General features: G+C 49.1%; 2 protein-coding genes across 5 annotated transcripts in view; one reads left to right on the top strand and one right to left on the bottom strand.

The window, feature by feature from the left end:
* The window catches only part of HNF4A (hepatocyte nuclear factor 4 alpha), a 28,206-nt gene extending 24,726 nt beyond the window's left edge, over nucleotides 1–3,480 (top strand). For all 4 annotated transcript variants that reach the window (XM_004272879.3, XM_033433766.1, XM_033433767.2 and 1 more), the window contains exon 10: nucleotides 192–3,480. In XM_004272879.3, the coding sequence (XP_004272927.1) occupies nucleotides 192–334 (143 nt within the window). In that variant the 3' untranslated portion in view covers nucleotides 335–3,480. The remainder of the gene's footprint in view (nucleotides 1–191) is intronic.
* The window catches only part of SERINC3 (serine incorporator 3), a 379,749-nt gene that overhangs the window by 301,416 nt on the left and 59,080 nt on the right, over nucleotides 1–19,253 (bottom strand). The window lies entirely within an intron of this gene.

Genomic DNA, 19,253 nt, shown 5'->3' with positions numbered 1-19,253 from the left:
AGACTTGGTGATCTGGGACTCAGAAGGTTTGGGCTGTAGGAGACCTTAGAGAGAATCTAGTCTAATTCTCTCATTTTGTAGTAGAGGAAACTAAGTCTCAGGGAGGGGGACGAACTTTCCCAGGACTCTTCGTTTACTCCCCAAAGGGCTGGCATTCTGAGCAGCCCCTGTCTGTCTCTCTATCCCTCCAGCCACCCCTGAGACTCCACAGCCCTCGCCGCCAGGTGGCTCGGGGTCCGAGCCCTACAAGCTCCTGCCGGGAGCCATCGCCACAATCGTCAAGCCCCCCTCTGCAATCCCACAGCCGACCATCACCAAGCAGGAAGTCATCTAGCAAGTCACTAGGGGGAGGGGGCTCTGCCAGCCCCCCGGCCCCCTCAGAGAGCCCCTGATGGTCACTTGGTCACAGCGAAGAAAGCTGTGACAACAGGGCCAGTCCCAGAGCAGTAATGGAAAGGGCGAGCGCCCTAGAACTTGGGCTACGGGCCACGTCCCACTGCCACCCTTCACTACCCGCTCTGGTGACGGGGCTGTGACTTGGGGAGACCCCCGTTGAAACATCCTCCGCTGCCTCGGACAACTTTTCTCCTGCCGACGCCACTGCCTTCCCTTCATCCTTCACCCCAACTTCTTCACCCCTAGAGGATTGCTGCCTGGAGACGACACAAGACCTTGCTTAAACATGGCTCCCTCCCCACTCAGATTGGTACTTCGTCCCTAGTACTGCCACATTGTCAGACACAGAGCCCTTCTAGGCTGGGTCAGACGGTGGCACCTTACCCATCCCTCTTCTGCTGTCCTAACCGCCACTGTCACCTTCCTCAGCCATCCTAATATCTCCAAAGCCACCTCTCCAGAAGCTGAGGAAGACTTGCAAACAGCTCCCCCAGTCATCCCGGGAGCATTTGAAAAGCACTGCCTGGAGCTAGGCGCAGTGTAGGAGGTTGTCGAGAAGGGAGACTCCATTTCTCCTCTAACCCCTGGCTCTTTCCTTCTTCAGGGATTTGAGTGGAGCCCTTGAGTCAGAGTGATGATCCCTACAGGCGGCCAAAAATGAGAGAACAGTCCAGGGTGGACACTGCAGCCAGGAGCCGGGGGGAGGGCTGGAGTGGTCAGAGAAGGTAGCAGGGGGTAGACTGTGCACCAGGCCTTTAAGGAAGGGCTGGATTCCAGCTGGTGGAGCAGATGAGACAGGACGTTCCAAAGAAGAGCAAACAGCCTGGGCAAGGCGGGGAGGTAAGAAGGAGGGTGTGGAGGGAGATGATGAAAGACGGGGCGGTCTGGAGCAGAGGGGGCACGCTGGACAGCCTGGGGACCGTGAATGCCAGACCGAGACTTGACGACTTGGGTCCACAGGCTGTGAGTAGCCGGGGAGTGATTTGCAGTGAGCTGAGCTTTCAGGCGCTGAAGACCGCAGTCCTACAGAGGTGGGAAATTTGGGAGGGAGCGGAGACATCACATGGGGCCTGATGATGTCATCCAGGTGAGAGAGATGAAGCTGGGGATGGAGAAGACAGATAGATGGGTGAACCTCAGGTCAGAGTGGCAGCAAGGAGGAATTATTCCACAGGGTCTGTCTCAAGTGCTTCCTCCCGGCACTGTCTTAAGGCACTTGACCTGCACCATCTCCTGTCATCCTCTCTCCTACCCAGAGATCGTTAGTGAAGATGAAATTGAGATCTAAGAGGTTAAGCCATGTTTCTGAAACTCAGACAGCTAGTATGTGACCAAGACTTGATCCCAGGTCTGGCCGGATCAGGAGCTCTTAACCTCGGTGGCTGAAAATCTTCTCTGAAAAGGCCCTTCTGTCCTCACTGGGATTGAGTGGAGGGACTTCCTGCCCCCTTCCGCAGCCTCAGAAGCCGAAGCGTCATTCTTCCCAGGGGCCCTGCCCACCCCCAGGACTAAGATTGGCCTGAGGCTGCCCTAAAGTCCACTTCGGGTCCAGAATCCTGTGTGCTGATAAACAAGGAGAATTCATGGCTCCTGGATCCCTTTTGTCTTCACTCCCCAAGTCTGGGGAAGGGGCATTCAGCGGTGCATTGGGAGATAGACCAATATGAGCTGGCATTCTAGAGGTGGGATGGTTTGGGTGGGAGCAAGGGAGGGGTAAGAAGGATTGGATTGGAGACCTGCTCTGTGGAGCATCACTCAGGGTACCTGCTCTGTGGAGCATCACTCAGGGTACCTTCTGGAACCGTTAAACCCCGGGATGGAAGAGCCAGCACCTCATCCATGCAGAATTATGGAGGCTTTGGGAAAATTCTGAAAAGTGCCGCTGGCCAGTAGGAATTAAAGAGATGTGTCCTGGGATTGGAGCTGTGCTTAGGGAAGAGAGTGAACAGTCAGACTGACGACCTACCCTCCACCCAGGGCTGACCCTTCTGAGTGGATGCAGGCAGCACCCCAGTGCCCCCAGATTTCACCATTAGTCATTGTTCCTTTTTGTGAAAGAGGCATGACGGGTATTGGGGCAGGTGTCCAAGGGCAATTGCTGCGTCTCCAGTGCTATCAGGGTTGGCTTTCCCGCTCCACCAAGCCGAGTCCCCAGGCCCAGGAGAGGTTGTCTCCTGCTTGGGGTGCTCCATGCTTCCTCAGCCACCCCTTATTCCTGGGGCGCTTCCCCAGAAACCCCAGCCAGGGCGCTCAGACTAGTCTGGGGCAAGGTAGGGAAACTGGAATCATTTTTGGTAATTGTCATTCCCCCTCTTTGTCCCTCCACCCCCCCCCGACCCCAATGTTGCCCAGGCCTCTATCCGTCATGGGAGCAAAGCTGAGATAAGAATTTCCCATGGGTGGGGTTGGGTAGCATTGGCTTTTAATAGTAACAATCTTCTGGGCCAGGGGGCTAGTTCTCGGTCCCAAATCAACCTCCCTGGAGGAGAAATCCATTCTACTTTAATAATGTTATTGCAAGGCAGGAAACACAAAACAAAGAGAATTTAGTTTTCTGACTCTGAACTGAGGACACGACACCACATTGGAAGATCTCTTTTTTTTTTCTTCACTACCTGAGTCGTGGTCCTAAAACATAAGATCTAATGGACTAAAAGAGGGTTGGGAGGGCAGGCACAGACCCTGTAATTCCTCCACTGAGCCGATCCCTTCTCTAGGCAGCTCTCAGCAGCTTCGAGAACCCACATGGCTCTCCTGAGGGTGGACAAAGGGGAGCAGACCGTCGGAAATGGACGCTCCTCGATTTCTTGTGATGACCAAGCCAATTACCTTTGCCAAGTCGCTCTGTGATTTGCCTTGATTGTGACGCATTTTGAAATTTACATCGAGCATTTCTGGAAGTCGGCTGTGTCCCGCCAGACTGGTCAGCATCTTCCAGTGGGTGTGGATGCCATTGGGTCCTGTGCTGTCCCCGAGCCCCTGTCACTGCCACCCAATGGGGCAAAGAAGCAAAAAAGATTTCTTACTCTTGTGTGTTTTAACAAAAGTTTATAAAAAAAAATAAATGGCGCATATGTTTTCTAAGTCCTTGGATGGGTGTCTTTTCTTCCTTTCAGGTGTTAGAAATAAGAATGAGAATAGTCGGGTAGTTCTTTTTTTTTTAATTAATTAATTTATTTACTGGCTGCGTTGGGTCTTTGTTGCTGCATGCGGGCTTTCTCTAGCTGCGGCGAGCAGGGGCTACTCTTTGTTGCGGTGCGCGGGCTTCTCATTGTGGTGGCTTCTCTTGTTGCAGAGCACGGGCTCTAGGCGTGCAGGCTTCAGTACTTGTGGCACACGGGCTCAGTAGTTGTGGCTCACGGGCCTAGTTGCTCTGTGGCATGTGGGATCTCCCCGGACCAGGGCTCGAACCCGTGTCCCCTGCATTGGCAGGTGGATTCTTAACCACTGCGCCACCAGGGAAGCCCCCGATCCCTCCCTCCAGGGGTGTTGTCAGGATGGACTTGAATGAGATCATAGCAGCTACGAGAGCTGCCGTGTATATGAGGTGCACAGAGAGTGCCCACCCCAGGGGACTTTGTGAGTGTGGACTCTTCACCACCCCCTGACTAGTGAGAAGCTAACCATTGAGATTTCCAGCCTCAGAGGCACCCATTCGCTGCCTGCCTGATCCCGGGGGCCACTCCCACCATCCCCTGTGCCTTCCCTCCACTCCCGAGCACCAGGAAATAATCTCTATAATATTGCAACAGAAGCCTCGTCCATGCCGCTGCCAGCATGGTCACGGGGTGGGGGCCAGAGGAGGCTATTGCAGTCCTAGAGTGTGCTTAATAAATCCATATCAAAACCATAAACCTTGGGCTGCCATAAATTCCTCTGGCCTTGGCTCTCCACCTCATCAGCCCTTTGCCCCAGTTAATCTCAGATCTCCGCGTGGGTGGCCAGAGCTGCAAGTCTGCTTTCCAATTTAGCTGCGGAACAACATCAGCTCAGATGACACACAGCACATCCCATTATCCCTATTTTAGAGACCATGAAACTGAGGTTCAGAGAGGTGAGGAAACTTGTCCAAGGCACAAAGCCAGTGAGCGGCTGAGCCAGGACAAAAATCCCGTGCTTCCTCTACCAACCCATGCGGCCCCCCTGAGAATTGGGAATTCGCCTCCCCCACTACAAAGGTTGCTTCCCCAGCCATGACACTAGAGGCTTTTATCCCTTTATCCCAAATGGAGCCCCCATTGCTCAATAAACGGGAAGGAGAAGTGGGAGGGGCTCTGGGTGACAGGCTGTGTGAGCTCCAAAGGAATTTTCATGCAGCATGAATGAGCTATCATCACAAATTGGTGGGGTCACCCTACTTCCTCTTTTGTGGAACCCAGATCACTTCTTTTTTTTGCGGTACGCGGGCCTCTCACTGTCGTGGCCTCTCCCGTTGCGGAGCACAGGCTCAGCGGCCATGGCTCATGGGCCCAGCTACTCCGCGGCATGAGGGATCTTCCCGGACTGGGGCACGAACCCGTGTCCCCTGCATTGGCAGTCGGACTCTCAACCACTGCGCCACCAGGGAAGCCCCCCCAGATCACTTTTGATCTACATTTCTCGCATCATGTGTCATCTGTAAATTCCAAGGCATGATCTAAGAGACATGAGTCGCAGGATCCCATGCAGCTCTTTGGTGATGGAGGACATACAGCCACATCCTGTCTCCAAGGCCCACATTTACTGACCTCTTCCTCTCTGCCAGACATTGCTGGACATAATTTAATCCCCACGACAACGCCCTGAGTCAGATATTCGTGTTGTATTTTACAAACGAGGAAGGAACTCGTCCAAGGTTCAGAGCTGACCCAAGAGCTGAGGTTCAAACGCCCATTGTCGGACCCCAGGGGCCACTATAATGGGACCAGGGAGGATGCTGATGACTCAGTCACTGTGTGGTGAGCACAGAAGTAGTGCGAACAGTGGAAAGTTCAATTTGACAAATATTGATGGGCGGAGCCCTGAGCCAGAGCATCCTGGGGGTTATGGAGAAGTGGTACCACAAGGTGCCTCCCTCTTAGAGTTCACAATTTTCACTCGTAGAGGGGAAAATTACAGGCAGTTGAATATTAAGAGCCAAAGGAGTAAGAGTGACAGCTGGGAGATGGTAGTTTGATGGGGGGATGACTGCAGTCTGGGAAAGTCTCACTTGCTGGAGGATTCAGAGGCAATGGGACATAGAACAGACAGAAGTGAGTTCAAGGTTGAGAGAGATGGAGCAGCAGTCACGGCAGGCAGCAGGAAGCACAGCCCATGGGTGGGAGGGAGGATAGAGACGAGCGTTCCCAGCCAGCGGTCACTGTACATGCCACCTGATCCTCTCCACACCCGAGTACCACTGTGCTTTCCCTTACTTACTATTTTTCTTTAAATCAATTCATAAGCATTCTCCTTCCACTGATCACTGACGTAAGTGGAAAACCGGTATCACTTGCCACGTAAATAGAAGGTGATTGCAAAATTAGAGTGAAAAGAAAACAGTATTTTTAAGGTGGAGCCAGATAGGATTGCCCAGGGAAAGCTCTACACTTTCTTCTTCAAACGGGAAATTGACAAGTACTTAGATGTGAAAGGCATATGTTTCCAATGGAGACTTTCTCCGTAAAGTTTTCAGAAGGAAGGAAGACTTGTAAAGAGACAGGCTTTGGCGACAATGTCACTGAATACCATCTCTGTGTACCCTAAAATCACTCAACATGCCACTGAGGTCCTCAACCCACACCTGGAAGCACACCATGGCGGCTGGTCTGGGCCAGGGGGGAGGGCCTCAAACACTGGGCAACCGGAATTTCTTTGGGGGAAATAGGAAATCACTGGAGATGGGAGATCAGGGGAAGGCTGTGGCCAGATCTGTGTTTTTAAAGGCTCATTCTGGCAGCTTTGTGGAGGATGGATTGGACAGGGTGCAACTGTAAACAGGGAGACCATTGAAGATGCTCACGTGCTGGGCCAGGTGAGAGGCGGTGAGGCCTGTGCCCGATGGAGGCAGTACAGATGTAGAGGAGGGACCAGTTCAAGAGACATTCATTCATTCACTCACTCCACAAATGTCTATTGGGCGTCCATTATGTGCTGTGCCCTTGTCTAGGCACCAGGGTACACAGGTGAGCAAGACAGAGTCCCTGACTTCCTGAGGTTTACCTCCTAGAGGAAGCACTCAGGCAATGTTTGAGGGAATAAAGTTAAAAAGGTAATGTGAAATAGTCAAGTGCTGTCAGACTGTAAACGGCCAAGTTCTTTGAAAGTAGAACAAGGGGGCTTCCCTGGTGGCGCGGTGGCTGAGAGTCCGCCTGCCGATGCAGGGGACACGGGTTCGAGCCCTGGTCCGGGAAGATCCCACACGCCGCGGAACAACTAAGCCCATGTGCCACAACTACTGAGCCTGCGCTCTAAAGCCTGCGAGCCACAACTACTGAAGCCCATGCGCCTAGAGCCCGTGCTCCGGAACAAGAGAAGCCCCCGCTTGCCACAACTAGAGAAATCCCACGTGCAGCAAAGAAGACCCAACACAGCCAAAAATAAATAATTTTTTTTAAAAAAAGAAAGAAAGCCAGTTAAGTAAGGTATGGTGACTGTGAATATGAAATAAAAACAACAAATAGGTTAATTTGAAAGTGTTGAGGATGGAATAACATCAGATCGTGGGGTCAGGGAGGGCCTCCCTGAGGATGTGAGTCTGGGCTGATCTCTGGAGGTTGAGAAGGGGCCAGGCTCGCAGAGCTCTGGGGGAAAGGCAGGAACCACAAGTGTAAAAGCCCTGTGGTGGGAGCCAGCTGAGCCTCTTGGAGGCTGAACACTGTGGTCGGTGTGGCTGGAGCAATGTGGGAGGAGATGGAGTCTGGCAGGTGGGCAGGGCCAGGACCGGGGGGGCGGGGCCTTCTAGGCGATGAGAAAGGTCATAGATTTCATTTTTGGTGCAAGGGGAAACTCTTGGAGGTTTTTCAACAGGGAACTGATGTGATCTGATTCATGTTCTAAAAAGGTCACTCTGCTGTGAAGAGAAGGGACTCCATGGAACAGAGTGAAAGCAGAAAAGCCCAGAGGTGGTATGTGCAGTAGTTCAGGGGAGAGACAATGGCAGCTTGGACTAGAGTGGTGTGGTAGGCAGAATTTTAGGGTGACCCCAAGACTCCTGCCCCCTGGTCTAGACACATCTTCTCTATATTATTCAATCAGACACAAATCTAGATGCTGCTGCGAAGGGATTCTGCAGATGTAATGAAGGTCCCAAACCAGTGATTTTGTGATATAGAGATTATCATTGACGGGCCTTCCCTAATCAGTTGAGTCCTTGGGGTGGGGGGCTGGGCTCTTTCTGGCATATAAAATTAGAAGCAGGAGAGGAATTCGACGTGAGGGAGGCTGTCTGTGGCTGGCTTTGAAGATGGAGGTGGCCACATGGCAAGGAATGTGGGTGGTCTCTAGAAGTTGAGAGTGACCCTCCCCAGTGGACAGCCAGCTGGGAAATGGTGACCTCAATCCTGCAACAATGAGGAACTGAATTCGGGCAACGACCTGAATGAGCCTGGAGGTGGCTCTTTCCCCAGAGCCGTCTGGTAGGAATACAGCCCTTGACTTCAGCTGTAAGACCCTGGGCAGAGAACCCCATTAGGCCATGCCTGGACATCTGACCAGACACAGTGAGATAACAAATGGGCATCTTTTTAAGCCACTGAGTTTGGGGTAATTTGTTACACAGCATTGAAAACTAACACAGGTGGTGGTGGGGAATAGTGATCAGGTTGGGATGTTTTGGAAGCCACACTGCCAAGACCTTGCTAATGGATTGGATGTGTGAAGGAAAGAGGAGAAGTAACCATGGGGCTGGTGGCGCTGATTATTGAAATGAGGAAGGCTAGAGCAGCTCTAGATTTGGGTTAGGAAAGCAGAGTTCTGTTGGGGATGCCAATTTGCGATGCCAATTAAACATCCAAGGAATTACTGGATATACAAGCCTAGAGCTCAGGGAAAAGTTGAGCTGCAGAGGAAAAGTCCAAGCCACGAGTACAGATCTGATTTAAAAGCCAAATGAAAATACTGCTCAGCAAGAGAAAGCAGTGGACTATTGATCAAGCAAGATGGGTCTCAAATGCATCATTCTGAGCGCAAGAAGTCAGACCCCCGGGACTTCCCTGGTGGTCCAGCGGCTAAGACTCCTCGCTCCCAATGCAGGGGGCCCAGGTTCAATCCCTGGTCAGGGAACTAGATTCCCCCATGCCACAGCTAAGAGTTCACATGCCGCAACTAAAAGATCCGGCATGTGGCAACGAAGATCCCTCTTGCCACAAGTAAGACCTGGCACAGCCAAATAAATAAATATTTAAAAAAAGAAAAGAAAAGAAAAGAAGTCAGAGCCCCAAAGCTACATGCGATATGACTTCCTCTATAGGATATTCTGGAAAAGGCAACACTCTAGGGACACATGCTGTGGTTGCCAGGGGCTAAGGATGGGGTAGAGGGTTTGAATACAAAGGGGCATAGAGGGGTCTTGGGGTGATGGCAATGTTCTGTGTCTTGACTGTGGTAGGGGTTACATCACCATATACATTTGCTAAAACTTGCAGAGCCGTAACATTAAAAAGGGTGAGCTTTAGAATATGGAAATTATACCTTAACTTTTTTCTAAATGAAAGAAAAAAAGCCAAATAGTTGCTTGAGCTCATTCCAAAAAGGGAGTGTAAGCAGCGGAGAGCTGTAGGGGAAGACTTCCCTCGGGGTTCCTCCACGATCCTGGTCAGATAGAGGAAATGGGACTAAGAACAGGAGAGATGGATGTTAAAGGTGAGGGAAAGGGATTCAGGCGACGTTGGTTGTGGGCCTACTATGTGCTAAGGGCACTGCCACACTCCTTGTCTCGTGTATCTGGCTCAGTGAGCCGGGTGGCACGTTAAATGAACTGTCCTTGTTTCACAGACGAGAGGAAGTGACTTGCCCTTGGTCCACACAGACCATCACGGTGGTGTGCCCTGCACTCTATTTGTTTGTTGAATGAATGAATGAAAAAATGAATGAACGAATGAATGAATGTCACTGTGCTCCAGGTGCTGAGGTGTCGCCAGCAGGTTCAAACTGAGGATATGAGAACATGGTCTTCTTTGAGAAGTCGGGGCCATAAAACCTGTTCTGTTTCCTGACTTGCGCAATGCCGGCCCCTCCCCCTTCGGCTCTGAAATTGCTCCCCGGCCTTGAGAAGGGCTCCCCGGGCTTATCTCAGGGGGAGAGTGAAACTGTAAAAACTTTTATGGCTTTGAGATCATGTCTGGCAGTGGCAGCGATTGTCGCCATAAACCTGAGCAGCCCTGAGAGGGAGGGCGATGCCTGGGGCCAGGAGAGTCAGGGGACAGTTGAACACCGCCCAGGGGCGGCCCCTGCAGAGCCCATCGCACACTTCCTACACTTCACCCCTGCATAAACCCTAAGAGGCAGCAGTGGCTGTGATATTTTAAAAAAATTCTTCAACTCACCTTTTCTTCCCATTACATTTCTGACGTTAGGATGTGTCTTTAAATCAATCGCAGCCGACAATCACTGTTGGTTAAATCGGGTGGTGGTCAGACCTCGTTGGTTCTGGTCATTATTTCCGGGGGCCTAACTGGTCAACTGCACCCCCTGTGTATTTCCTCACAAATGATTGATCTGAGGGAGGGACGCGAGTCCTGGTTGCTTCCTGAAAACCTTCCGTTGACACCTGATAAGAGCAAGAAAGCGTCAGGGTCAAACCTGCAGAATCAGAGTAAGCAGCTTGGAAGAAAGTCCTGGAGACTGTAGTGGAACATTCTTTCAAGAAACGGTGGGTGACCAAATATTTTAACAGTAATGGAGGACAAGACTGCGTGAAAAAATATGGACGAGGAAGGTTCTGCGTGGAAAGTTATCTAAATGATCCAGATGCTGACTGGGCAGAAGTTTGAGGAGTTCCTTAACTAATTTATTTCACTTATATTTTCCTTTATATCTATGTGCAAGGGGATTGTATGATTTTAAAGACAAGGTCTAAATACGTCTCAGAGCTCTTTAATAAAAATAAAATAAAAATTCTAAGTGACAAGAAAGCATTATGGCATAACTTAATTGTCAGTGTGTTTTCTTTCTTAATGGAACACAAAATGTTAGTGCCTCTTACAATTGAAACATCTTAGGTTGGATTCTACCCATTTCATAGATGAGAAAACTAAGGACACAAGAGGGCACAGGGCTAATAAACAGTAGGGCCGGGGTTCTCTCTGATAACAGATCCTGTTGTCTTTCTAACACCCAAAGCTGACTAGTACACAGACACTGATTTCCCATCTCCCTCAGAGATCTTGCCCCCAGGCAAAGTCTGCCATCCCAAGGGTCTCTGGGAGGCAGCAAGCTTCCCTGTTGTTCAAAATTTAAGCAGGAGAGGGCTTGCAGGAAGCCTTTTGCCCAATGGACCTACGGCCCCTATTACCCCTCACCAAGTCAGCAACCCCAGCCTGGCCAAGCCCACCCCAGTCTGGACCATCACACGTCCTTTGGGCTCTTCCTAAGACTGTGGTGCATGTGTCCAACACAGCCCCACCCTTAATCATCTGTCTTGCCCTGAGCAGACCGGACTCTCACCTTATTTTACAGATGAGGAAACTGAAGCCCAGAGAGGTTGCCTGGTTCTCTCACGGTCACAGGTGAGTCAGTGTCAGGGAAGACTCTGGAATCCAGGGCTCAAAATCCAATGCCCTTTCCAACTTCACAGATTTCCTAGATCCAGAAGAGACAGGCTGGGATGAGAGTGCAGGGACTCCAAGTGGGTCAAAAGAAAGGACTTTCTGGCCAGAGGGATTGCTGAGTCCTGAACATGTAGTCAGGCAGTAATGCCAAAGTCTTTACCTGCGTTATCTAAGACCAAGAAGTTCTGGGACAGCTGCGCTTACAGGGGAAGCAGAGGCGCTGTCTTATTCAGAGGATGGGGCCAAACTACACTTGTCATCTTTCCCATCCACGTCGGATCCTACCTCTCTCTCTTAAAACCCCCTAATGGCTTCCCATCATTTCTAGAACAAAATTCAATCCCGTCACCAGGGCCCCAAGAGCCTATATAAAGTGACTCCTGACCACTTCTCCGAGGTCCTCTCCTACCACTCTGCCTGTTGTTCACTCCATTCCAGCCCCCTTGGCCTCCCCTCTGTTCCTCAACACACCAAAGCTGTTCTCATTTCACAGCCTCACAGCCTTCACCCTGATGTTCCCTTTTTCTGGAACATTCTTTTCCTGGCTCTTCCCATGGCCACTTCCTTTTAACCATTCAGGTCTCTGCTCAAATGTTGCCTCTTAGAGTGGCCTTCCCTGACCAACTTAGCTAAATAGATGAGGCTTTGCAGGCTATATAGTTTCTGCTGCAACTACTTAAATCTGCCGTTATAGCACAAAGGCAGCCATAAACAATATATAAGTGAATGGCATGGCTGAGTTCCAATAAAACTTTATTTATAAAAACAGGCAGAAGAAAAAAAAAAAAGCAGGCAGGAGGCCAGATTTGGCCAATGACCATAGTTTGCTGACCCTTGCTCTAAATTATTGTCTTGTTTGATTTTCATCATTGTGCTTACAACTATCTGAAACTATTTTTTTAAATATCGATTTATTGTCTTCCCCTACCCATCCCCCCTAGACTGTCAACTCTAGCCTGCTGTCAGTCTTGTCCCACACTGTTGTAGTAGCCAGGCTCCAAGAAGGCCCCCAGTGAGCCCCACTTCCTGGTATTCACACCATCGTGTCATCCTCTCCCAAACTGGATAAAACTGTCCTGTGTGATCACTAGGATATTGTGGAAATTTAAAAGTGTGACTTTCAAGGCTAGGTTATAAAAGACATTGTGGTTTTCATTTTGCTGTGTTGGAGCATTTGCTCTGAGGAAGCCAGCAGCCATGTTGTAAGGACACTCAAGGAGCCTTGTGGTGGGGTCCACATGGAGAGGAGCTGAGGCCTCCTGTCAACCGCTAGCCATGTGAATGAGCCATCTTGGAAGTGGACCTTTCAGCCACAGGCAAGTCCTGGCTGACACTTTAACTGCAACCTCATGGGAGACCCTAAGCCGCTCCTGAAGTCCTATCACACAAAAACTGTGACATAAGAAATGTTTGCTGTTTCAAATTAGGATAATTTGTTATGAAGCCATAGATAAAATACAGTTGCCCAGCACAATGTCTGGCACATAGTACGTGCTCAATAAATATTGGTTAATAAATACGTTAGGTGCTCAATAAATATTATAGAAGGACACATTATAGAAATAAATATTTGAAAGGTATAAATGTAATACTACATAAATATACATAAAATTATAAACTGAATAATATGGAAGGGCACAATTGAGACTTTCTTAATCCACTAACAGTCCTTGGACAAGGTACCTATGCAAGAATTCTTCCAATCTTGAGAGCCTAAGCTTCCAGAATTCTCAGTTTCTGTGTTTCTAATACTCTCTAAGTTGATGATTATATGACTCTGAGATTTTAGGTTTCTGTTTCACCAAGTCCATGATTCTATGATTTTGTGATTCTGTGATTCTGACGTATTGTGATTCATTTATCAATACATATTTTTGTTCAGAAACTCTTCTCTGCCAGGCACAATGTCAGGAGCTAGGGGCTCAGTAGAGAAAAGACGAGCCCTGTTTCTGCCCTCCCGTGGCTCATGAGCTGAGGGGGACACAGGCAAGCACATGGGCACATATGACCCACAGTGAGTGTCATGCAGGTAGGCACAGGCACTGTGGGTGGGAGGTCGGGGTGGGGAAGGAGGCACCAACCCAGCCTCCTGGGGACAGGTGTGAGCAGAAATGGCTTCCCAGAGGAGCCAGGAAGAGAGAGAGAGAGCATTCCAACCAGAGGAAGGGGGCACTGGTGTACACTGTGTTCCAAATGAGGGAAACAACAAGTGCAAAGGTCCAGGGGTTAGGGAGAGAGAGACTACGCAGCATATCCAGTAAATTAAACCGAGGTTTGTCTGAGTTGGTGTAGAGTTAGGGGCTGGGGGCGTGCCAGAGAGAGGTAAAGTGGCAAGAGTCTATGGCCAGATGACAGAGGACCTAGTAAACCATGTGAAGGAGTTTGAATTTTATCCCGAGGGCAAAGGGGAGCCAATGAAGCATTTTAAGAGGAAGAGTGACACAGTCTGCTTAGAGAAAAATGCCTCTGGCTGCTGTTGCAGGTTTGGAAAGAGGAGAGACCAAGGAAGAGGCCGAACAAGACCCCAGCTGAGAGAAGAAGAGGCCTGGATGCATGGGAGATGGGCCCAAGAGAGGCATTTCATCTGCGCAGTGGTGAACAGGTGGGGCGTGTGGATTATACTGGTAACCTGTGAATCCAGGACTCCTGGACTTCATGATTCTGAGATTCTCTGATTCTGTGCTCAAAACTCCATAATTCTTCAACACAAAATGCCTGTTGATATCAGTATATGTTTACAGTCCCCAGCCTCACACTGCCCTGCATCTCTCCTTTCTGAGCCTCAGTTTTCCTTGTTTGCAAAGTGGGGATCATCAATACCTTCCTTGCAGAGTAGCCAGGAGGTGAGAGCTGCCGTGTGGTCAGCACCTAAAGCAAGGTGGGTGGTCCATCCATGGTAGGCATCTTTGCCCTAAGTGCTGGACATTCAGACATTGTCAGGAAAGAACCGAGTCTTAAGATGACGAGAGAGATCAGAATGGAAGAGCAGAGGTAAGGAATAGCCCTGTTCTCATCTGCTCCTGGCGACCTGGGTTGCTCTGGTTTCTGGGCTTCTAGATGGGCATCTGGTGCCAGATTTGCTTGTCTGCTTCCAGGTACCAGCAGGTTTACCAGCTGGCCATCGGGCTCCCTTTATCTGTAGCTTGATGGCCCTCTCAGCTCTTCCTTCTGGTCTTAAGCTCCCCCAAGGGCTGCAGACACCAGCTGGGGGGAGCCAGGCAGGGCCTGGTATTTCTTGGGCAGGTCTGAGCCACGCCAAGTATCACCCAGTTGGTTGGAGCCGACCAGCTTCCAAGCCAGTCCACTCTCAAGGTTACAGTATAGGCACTCTCTTCTTAGACAATGATTCTGTTGGCTCAGACCAGAGCACGTCTTTGGAGACAGAAACCTCACTCACCTCCCCCAAATGACAATACGTGGGCCCGAGAGGGACCCAAGGCTTACGTGTCCTCCTTTTTTACAATTTGCTTCTTGCCAGTGGTTCAGCTTTAATTCCATTTGATCCACAAAACATCAGTTGAACAACACAACTGTGGGCAAACCCCACAGAATGGGCAGGCCACTTAGAGACTCACTCCTTTCTTGGAGGAGGAAACGGGAAGCTGACAGAGATGTGCCTAAAACTACCCGGTGTTTAGTGAAGGGTTGGGCTTAGAGTTCAAGGCCAGAGCTCTCCACCTGTTTCTCTGCACACAGTAGGGGCTCCTCAACTTCAGTGAAATTAAGTCACATTAGGAGTTTAAGTGACACACGTCGTATACGTTACCTGCTAGCATTTGCACTGGCTATTTCTAGAAGTGAGAGGAGACTGGAGAGAAAGGTGGCCTCTGGGAAGTGAGTTGGGCAGCTGGGGTCAGGGGTGGGAGGAAGACCTACTTGTAATTTTATGCCCTTTTGTACCTTTCGAATGTTTTAGAACAGTCAATCAATCAAACAAACAATCATGATTAAATAAACAATTAAGTGAGCCAGACTCTTTTGTAACTCCATTCCGATGTACACGCTGTTCCCTCTGGATGAAACACCCTTTCCCAGTTTGCTCTACCTGGAAAACTCCTACGCAAGTTACAAGACTGAATTCAAATGTCCAGGGTCTGAGGCCTGTTGCTGCCTCCCCGTGACGGTTACTCTCCATTCGTCCACCACCTCCACACACCATCATCCTCCCTGCTCTGTGTCCCAGGAGGCACCCAGGCCTCCTGACTTCTCTTTGGATTCCGCCAAAGAGAGGCATCAACCGGAGATTCAAAGGCAGGATGAGGGAGAAGTGGGGGTGTTTATGCCATCCGCCTCCTGCCTGTTTTGCTTTATTCTTAGCAGGGGCTGCATTTCTCCATGGTCTCACTTCCACGGTTCCAGCTATTTCCAGGAGCAGTAACACCGTTCCCTGTCTCGCCCCTTTAGGTCTGGGGGTGATAACGGCTCCCCACATTTCTAGTCCCTGGGTACCTCACTATTCCTTGAAGATTCCCTTAGCCTGCCCACAGCTCTGTAAATACTCCATCCATTAAATTTGCTTCAGTGAAGCCGATGGTTCTCAACCTGGAGATCTTGCTTCTCAGGGGACATTTGGCAACGTCTGAAGACCTTTTTCGTTGTCCTGGCTGGTACGGGAGAGCTACTGGCACCTGGTGGGTGGAGGCCAGGCAGGCTGCTCAACATCCTACAATACACAAGGCACCTCCCCTCTCCAACAGAGAATTATTCAGCCCCAAACGTTAATGGTGCTGAAATGGAGAAACCCTGATTTTTGTTTTTTCTTTTTTTGGCCGCGCCGCACAGCTTGTGGGATCTTAGGACCAGGGATGGAACACGTGCCCCCAGCAGTGGAAGCACGGAATCCTAATGCTGGACCGCCAGGGAAGTCCTAGAGAAACCCTTATTTAAACATTTGAGATGCCAGCTGCTCCCTGCCTCGACACTGGCTATTCATGGCTGGGGGTTCTGGACACCTGCTGCCTTCTCTGTACGGTGGTATGATCTACTCCTTTACGTGCTTGTTGTTGGTTTCCTCTTAATGGCAAAATGATGGAAAGACCCAGACCACAGTACAGTAGGAAGAGACCCTGGTGAGTTGGGTGCCCCACCAGACTTGAGTCTCTGAGGGCAGGGTCTCTGTGTCATTCACCACATAGCCCCAGGAGGAGGAGGTCAGCAGACGTTTGCTGACTGAGCCAAGAAATCCTTCAACAATGTTTTAAAACAGGCTGCAGACCATACGGGACTAGACTCAGTGGCTAAACAGGACCCAGAGAACCTGGGTGATTTTCCCTGTGACATAAATTCCAAGGAAACCACCGTTAGGCAAATATATACAGAATGAATGAATAATGAACGAGTGATAGTCTTGGGATAGGAGTGGCTGGGCAGGATAGAAGGCAAGAAGGAAAGAAGGCAAGAAGAAGGTGTCTCATCTTTCAAATGGGTATCATAGTAGAACCCATCTCCTAAGATTATTATTTTTTTAATAAATTTGTTTATTTATTTTTGGCTGTGTTGGGCCTTCGTACGGTGCGCGGGCTCCTCACTGCAGTGGCTTCTCTTGTTGCACGGGCTCTAGGCACACAGGCTTCAGTAGTTGCAGCACGTGGGCTCAGTAGTTGTGGCTTGTGGGCTCTAGAGCACAGGCTCAGGAGTTGTGACGCACGGGCTTACTTGCTCCGTGGCATGTGGGATCTTCCCGGACCAGGGCTCGAACCTGTGTCCCCTGCATTGGGAGGGGGATTCTTAACCACTGTGCCACCAGGGAAGTCCCACCCACCTCTAAGATTACTGTGAGAATAAAATTAGTGGAAAGCACAGTGTGTTACCTAGTACCTGGAGGAAGTGATGGAGGAGAAGCATAAAAGTGGGGGCTGGGGAACAGCTCTGCCAGGAACAGGGGCTGCTTTGCACCCCTGGGCCTCAGTTTCCCCATCTACAAAATGGGCAAAATGTAGGCAAGATTAGTGCTTTGCAGAAACTATATCATAAAGGATACTTTTAGGGGTTCCACAACGTGTGATTCAAATACTGCTTTCAAAATCAAATCTATAATTTAATAAAAGTAAGAAGCCCAGTGTGTTAAGTTACTGACAGTGAGGGATCACTCTCAGGCAAACCGAGGGTGACCAGCTCATCCCATTTTGCCCAGGACTTTTCCAGTTTTAGCAGTGAAAGTCCCATGTCCTAAAAACCCCCTCAGTTTTGGGCAAACTGAGATGATTGGTCACCCTAGCAGGTCAGATGATCAGCCTGCCCACAAAATTTAAAAAACAATAAATAGCTAACATTATGTTGAATATATAGTAATAATGATAATAACTTTTTTTGTGGGGGGGCCATGCCGTGTGGCATGCAGGATCTTAGCTCCCGGACCAGGGATTGAACCCACGCCTCCTGCAATGGAAACACAGAGTCTTAACCACTGGACTGCCAGGGAAGTCCCAATAATAAATTTTTTGAGCATTCAAATATGTATTCGAAAACTAAACCAGTGGATACAACTTATATTCTAACTTGAGTTTCCAGATCTATCTGTTGTGGTGTAGACCACAGAATAAAGCACTTTGGGGCCATCTCTGCTGAATCAAAGCTGGAGTGGAAGATGCAAATGTTTATAGGGCCAAACAGCTAGGTCCTACTGTATAGCACAGGGAACTATATTCAGTATCTTGTGATAAACCATAATGGAAAAGAATAGATATACATATATATGTGTATATATAGATATAAAAAAATCATTTTGCTGTATAGTAGAAATTAACACAACATTGTAAATCAACTATACTTCAACAAAATAAATTTAAAAAATAAATAAAGGCCATGTGTAACTAGTAAAAAGAAAAATGTTAACAGGGCCAAGTGGGCAATATTGGTGAGTGAGGTGGGCCTGCGCAACAAGGAGTGGTGGCAACAATGGCAAAATCGGAATGGAACGCATTGCAGAGAAGGGGCGGCCAGCACTCAGCTCCAGGCCCTTGAGACCAGGGGTCCAGCATTGGCAGATCTTCCAAGAGAAGCCAGACGTTGCTCTTTAACAGCAACCAATTCAGTGAAAACAAAACAAAACAAATACTACGTGTGTGAAACAAAACCTATCTGTGAGTCAAACCCAGTCCCTGCCTTCTAACCCCCCAGTGAGCTGCTTTTAAAAAATCGCTGTTTAAAATTGTGATATATTCATACAATGGAGTGCTATACAGCAATGAGAATGAATGAACTCTAGCTATAAAAAATATGGATGAATCTCACAAAAGTAAGCCAGACACAAACAAATACAGCCTATATTCCGTGTCTATAAAGTTCAACCACAGACCAAAATAATCTAGGGTGTTAGGAGGCAAGATCATGGTTACTCTTGAGAGAGGTGTGACTGGAAAAGGCACAAGGAGGGCTTCTGGGGACTGGCCGGGGTCCCTGTCTTCATCTGGGTGCCAGAGACGTGGTGGTGTGCTCTTGTGATTACTGAGCTGTCCACTTAGGCTTGGTGCGTTTTTTAAAATGTATGCTGTATATTTTTAATTATATAAAAATATTGAAACATACATACACAGAGTTTTACTGTTTGGAAATATTTCTCTGGATGAAGCAGGACTGTGTTTGGACACAAACGCTATCAAATGTTGGAATAATTGGCTCCAGAGGCTGGTTTCCCTGCAAGAAGCATCTGATGGCTCTTTGTTGGATAAATGAAAAGAACACATTTGTCAGGAATGCCCTGATTTAAAATTGTGTCATTTAATAAAACAGCCTCGTTTTTCTCATTGATCATTTTGTATGCTGATATCTGTGTTGAGAATTCTGTCTGTTTTGTTCATTTCTTTTACCCAAGTTCTTGGGTGCTTGAAATTATAAAATAACTTTCTATACCTTTTATATCAGGCTTTCATGGGAAAAGGGTTTCACGGCTAAGAAAATACGAGAACCTTAAGGGTGAGGTTCTAAAATTCTGCCTATCAGAAGTCTCCAAAGGGCAGGATGGCTATGGGGGTGATTCACGGGCAGGGATGGTGGGAGGAGAGTGCCCATGCAAGGAGTGGGGGTAGGGGGTGGGGAGGGAAGGCTGCAGCCATTTCTCAAAGGGCATGTTTCCATTTACAAAGGGCCTTTTTATCCGTTAGTCATCTCTTCAGCAAACACGTCCCAAGA

This window comes from Orcinus orca, chromosome 16 (genome assembly GCF_937001465.1).
Source record: "Orcinus orca chromosome 16, mOrcOrc1.1, whole genome shotgun sequence".
Taxonomy (NCBI): Eukaryota; Metazoa; Chordata; class Mammalia; order Artiodactyla; family Delphinidae; genus Orcinus; species Orcinus orca.
Note: the sequence above shows the minus strand (reverse complement) of the source record. Positions and strands in the feature narration are given on the sequence as shown.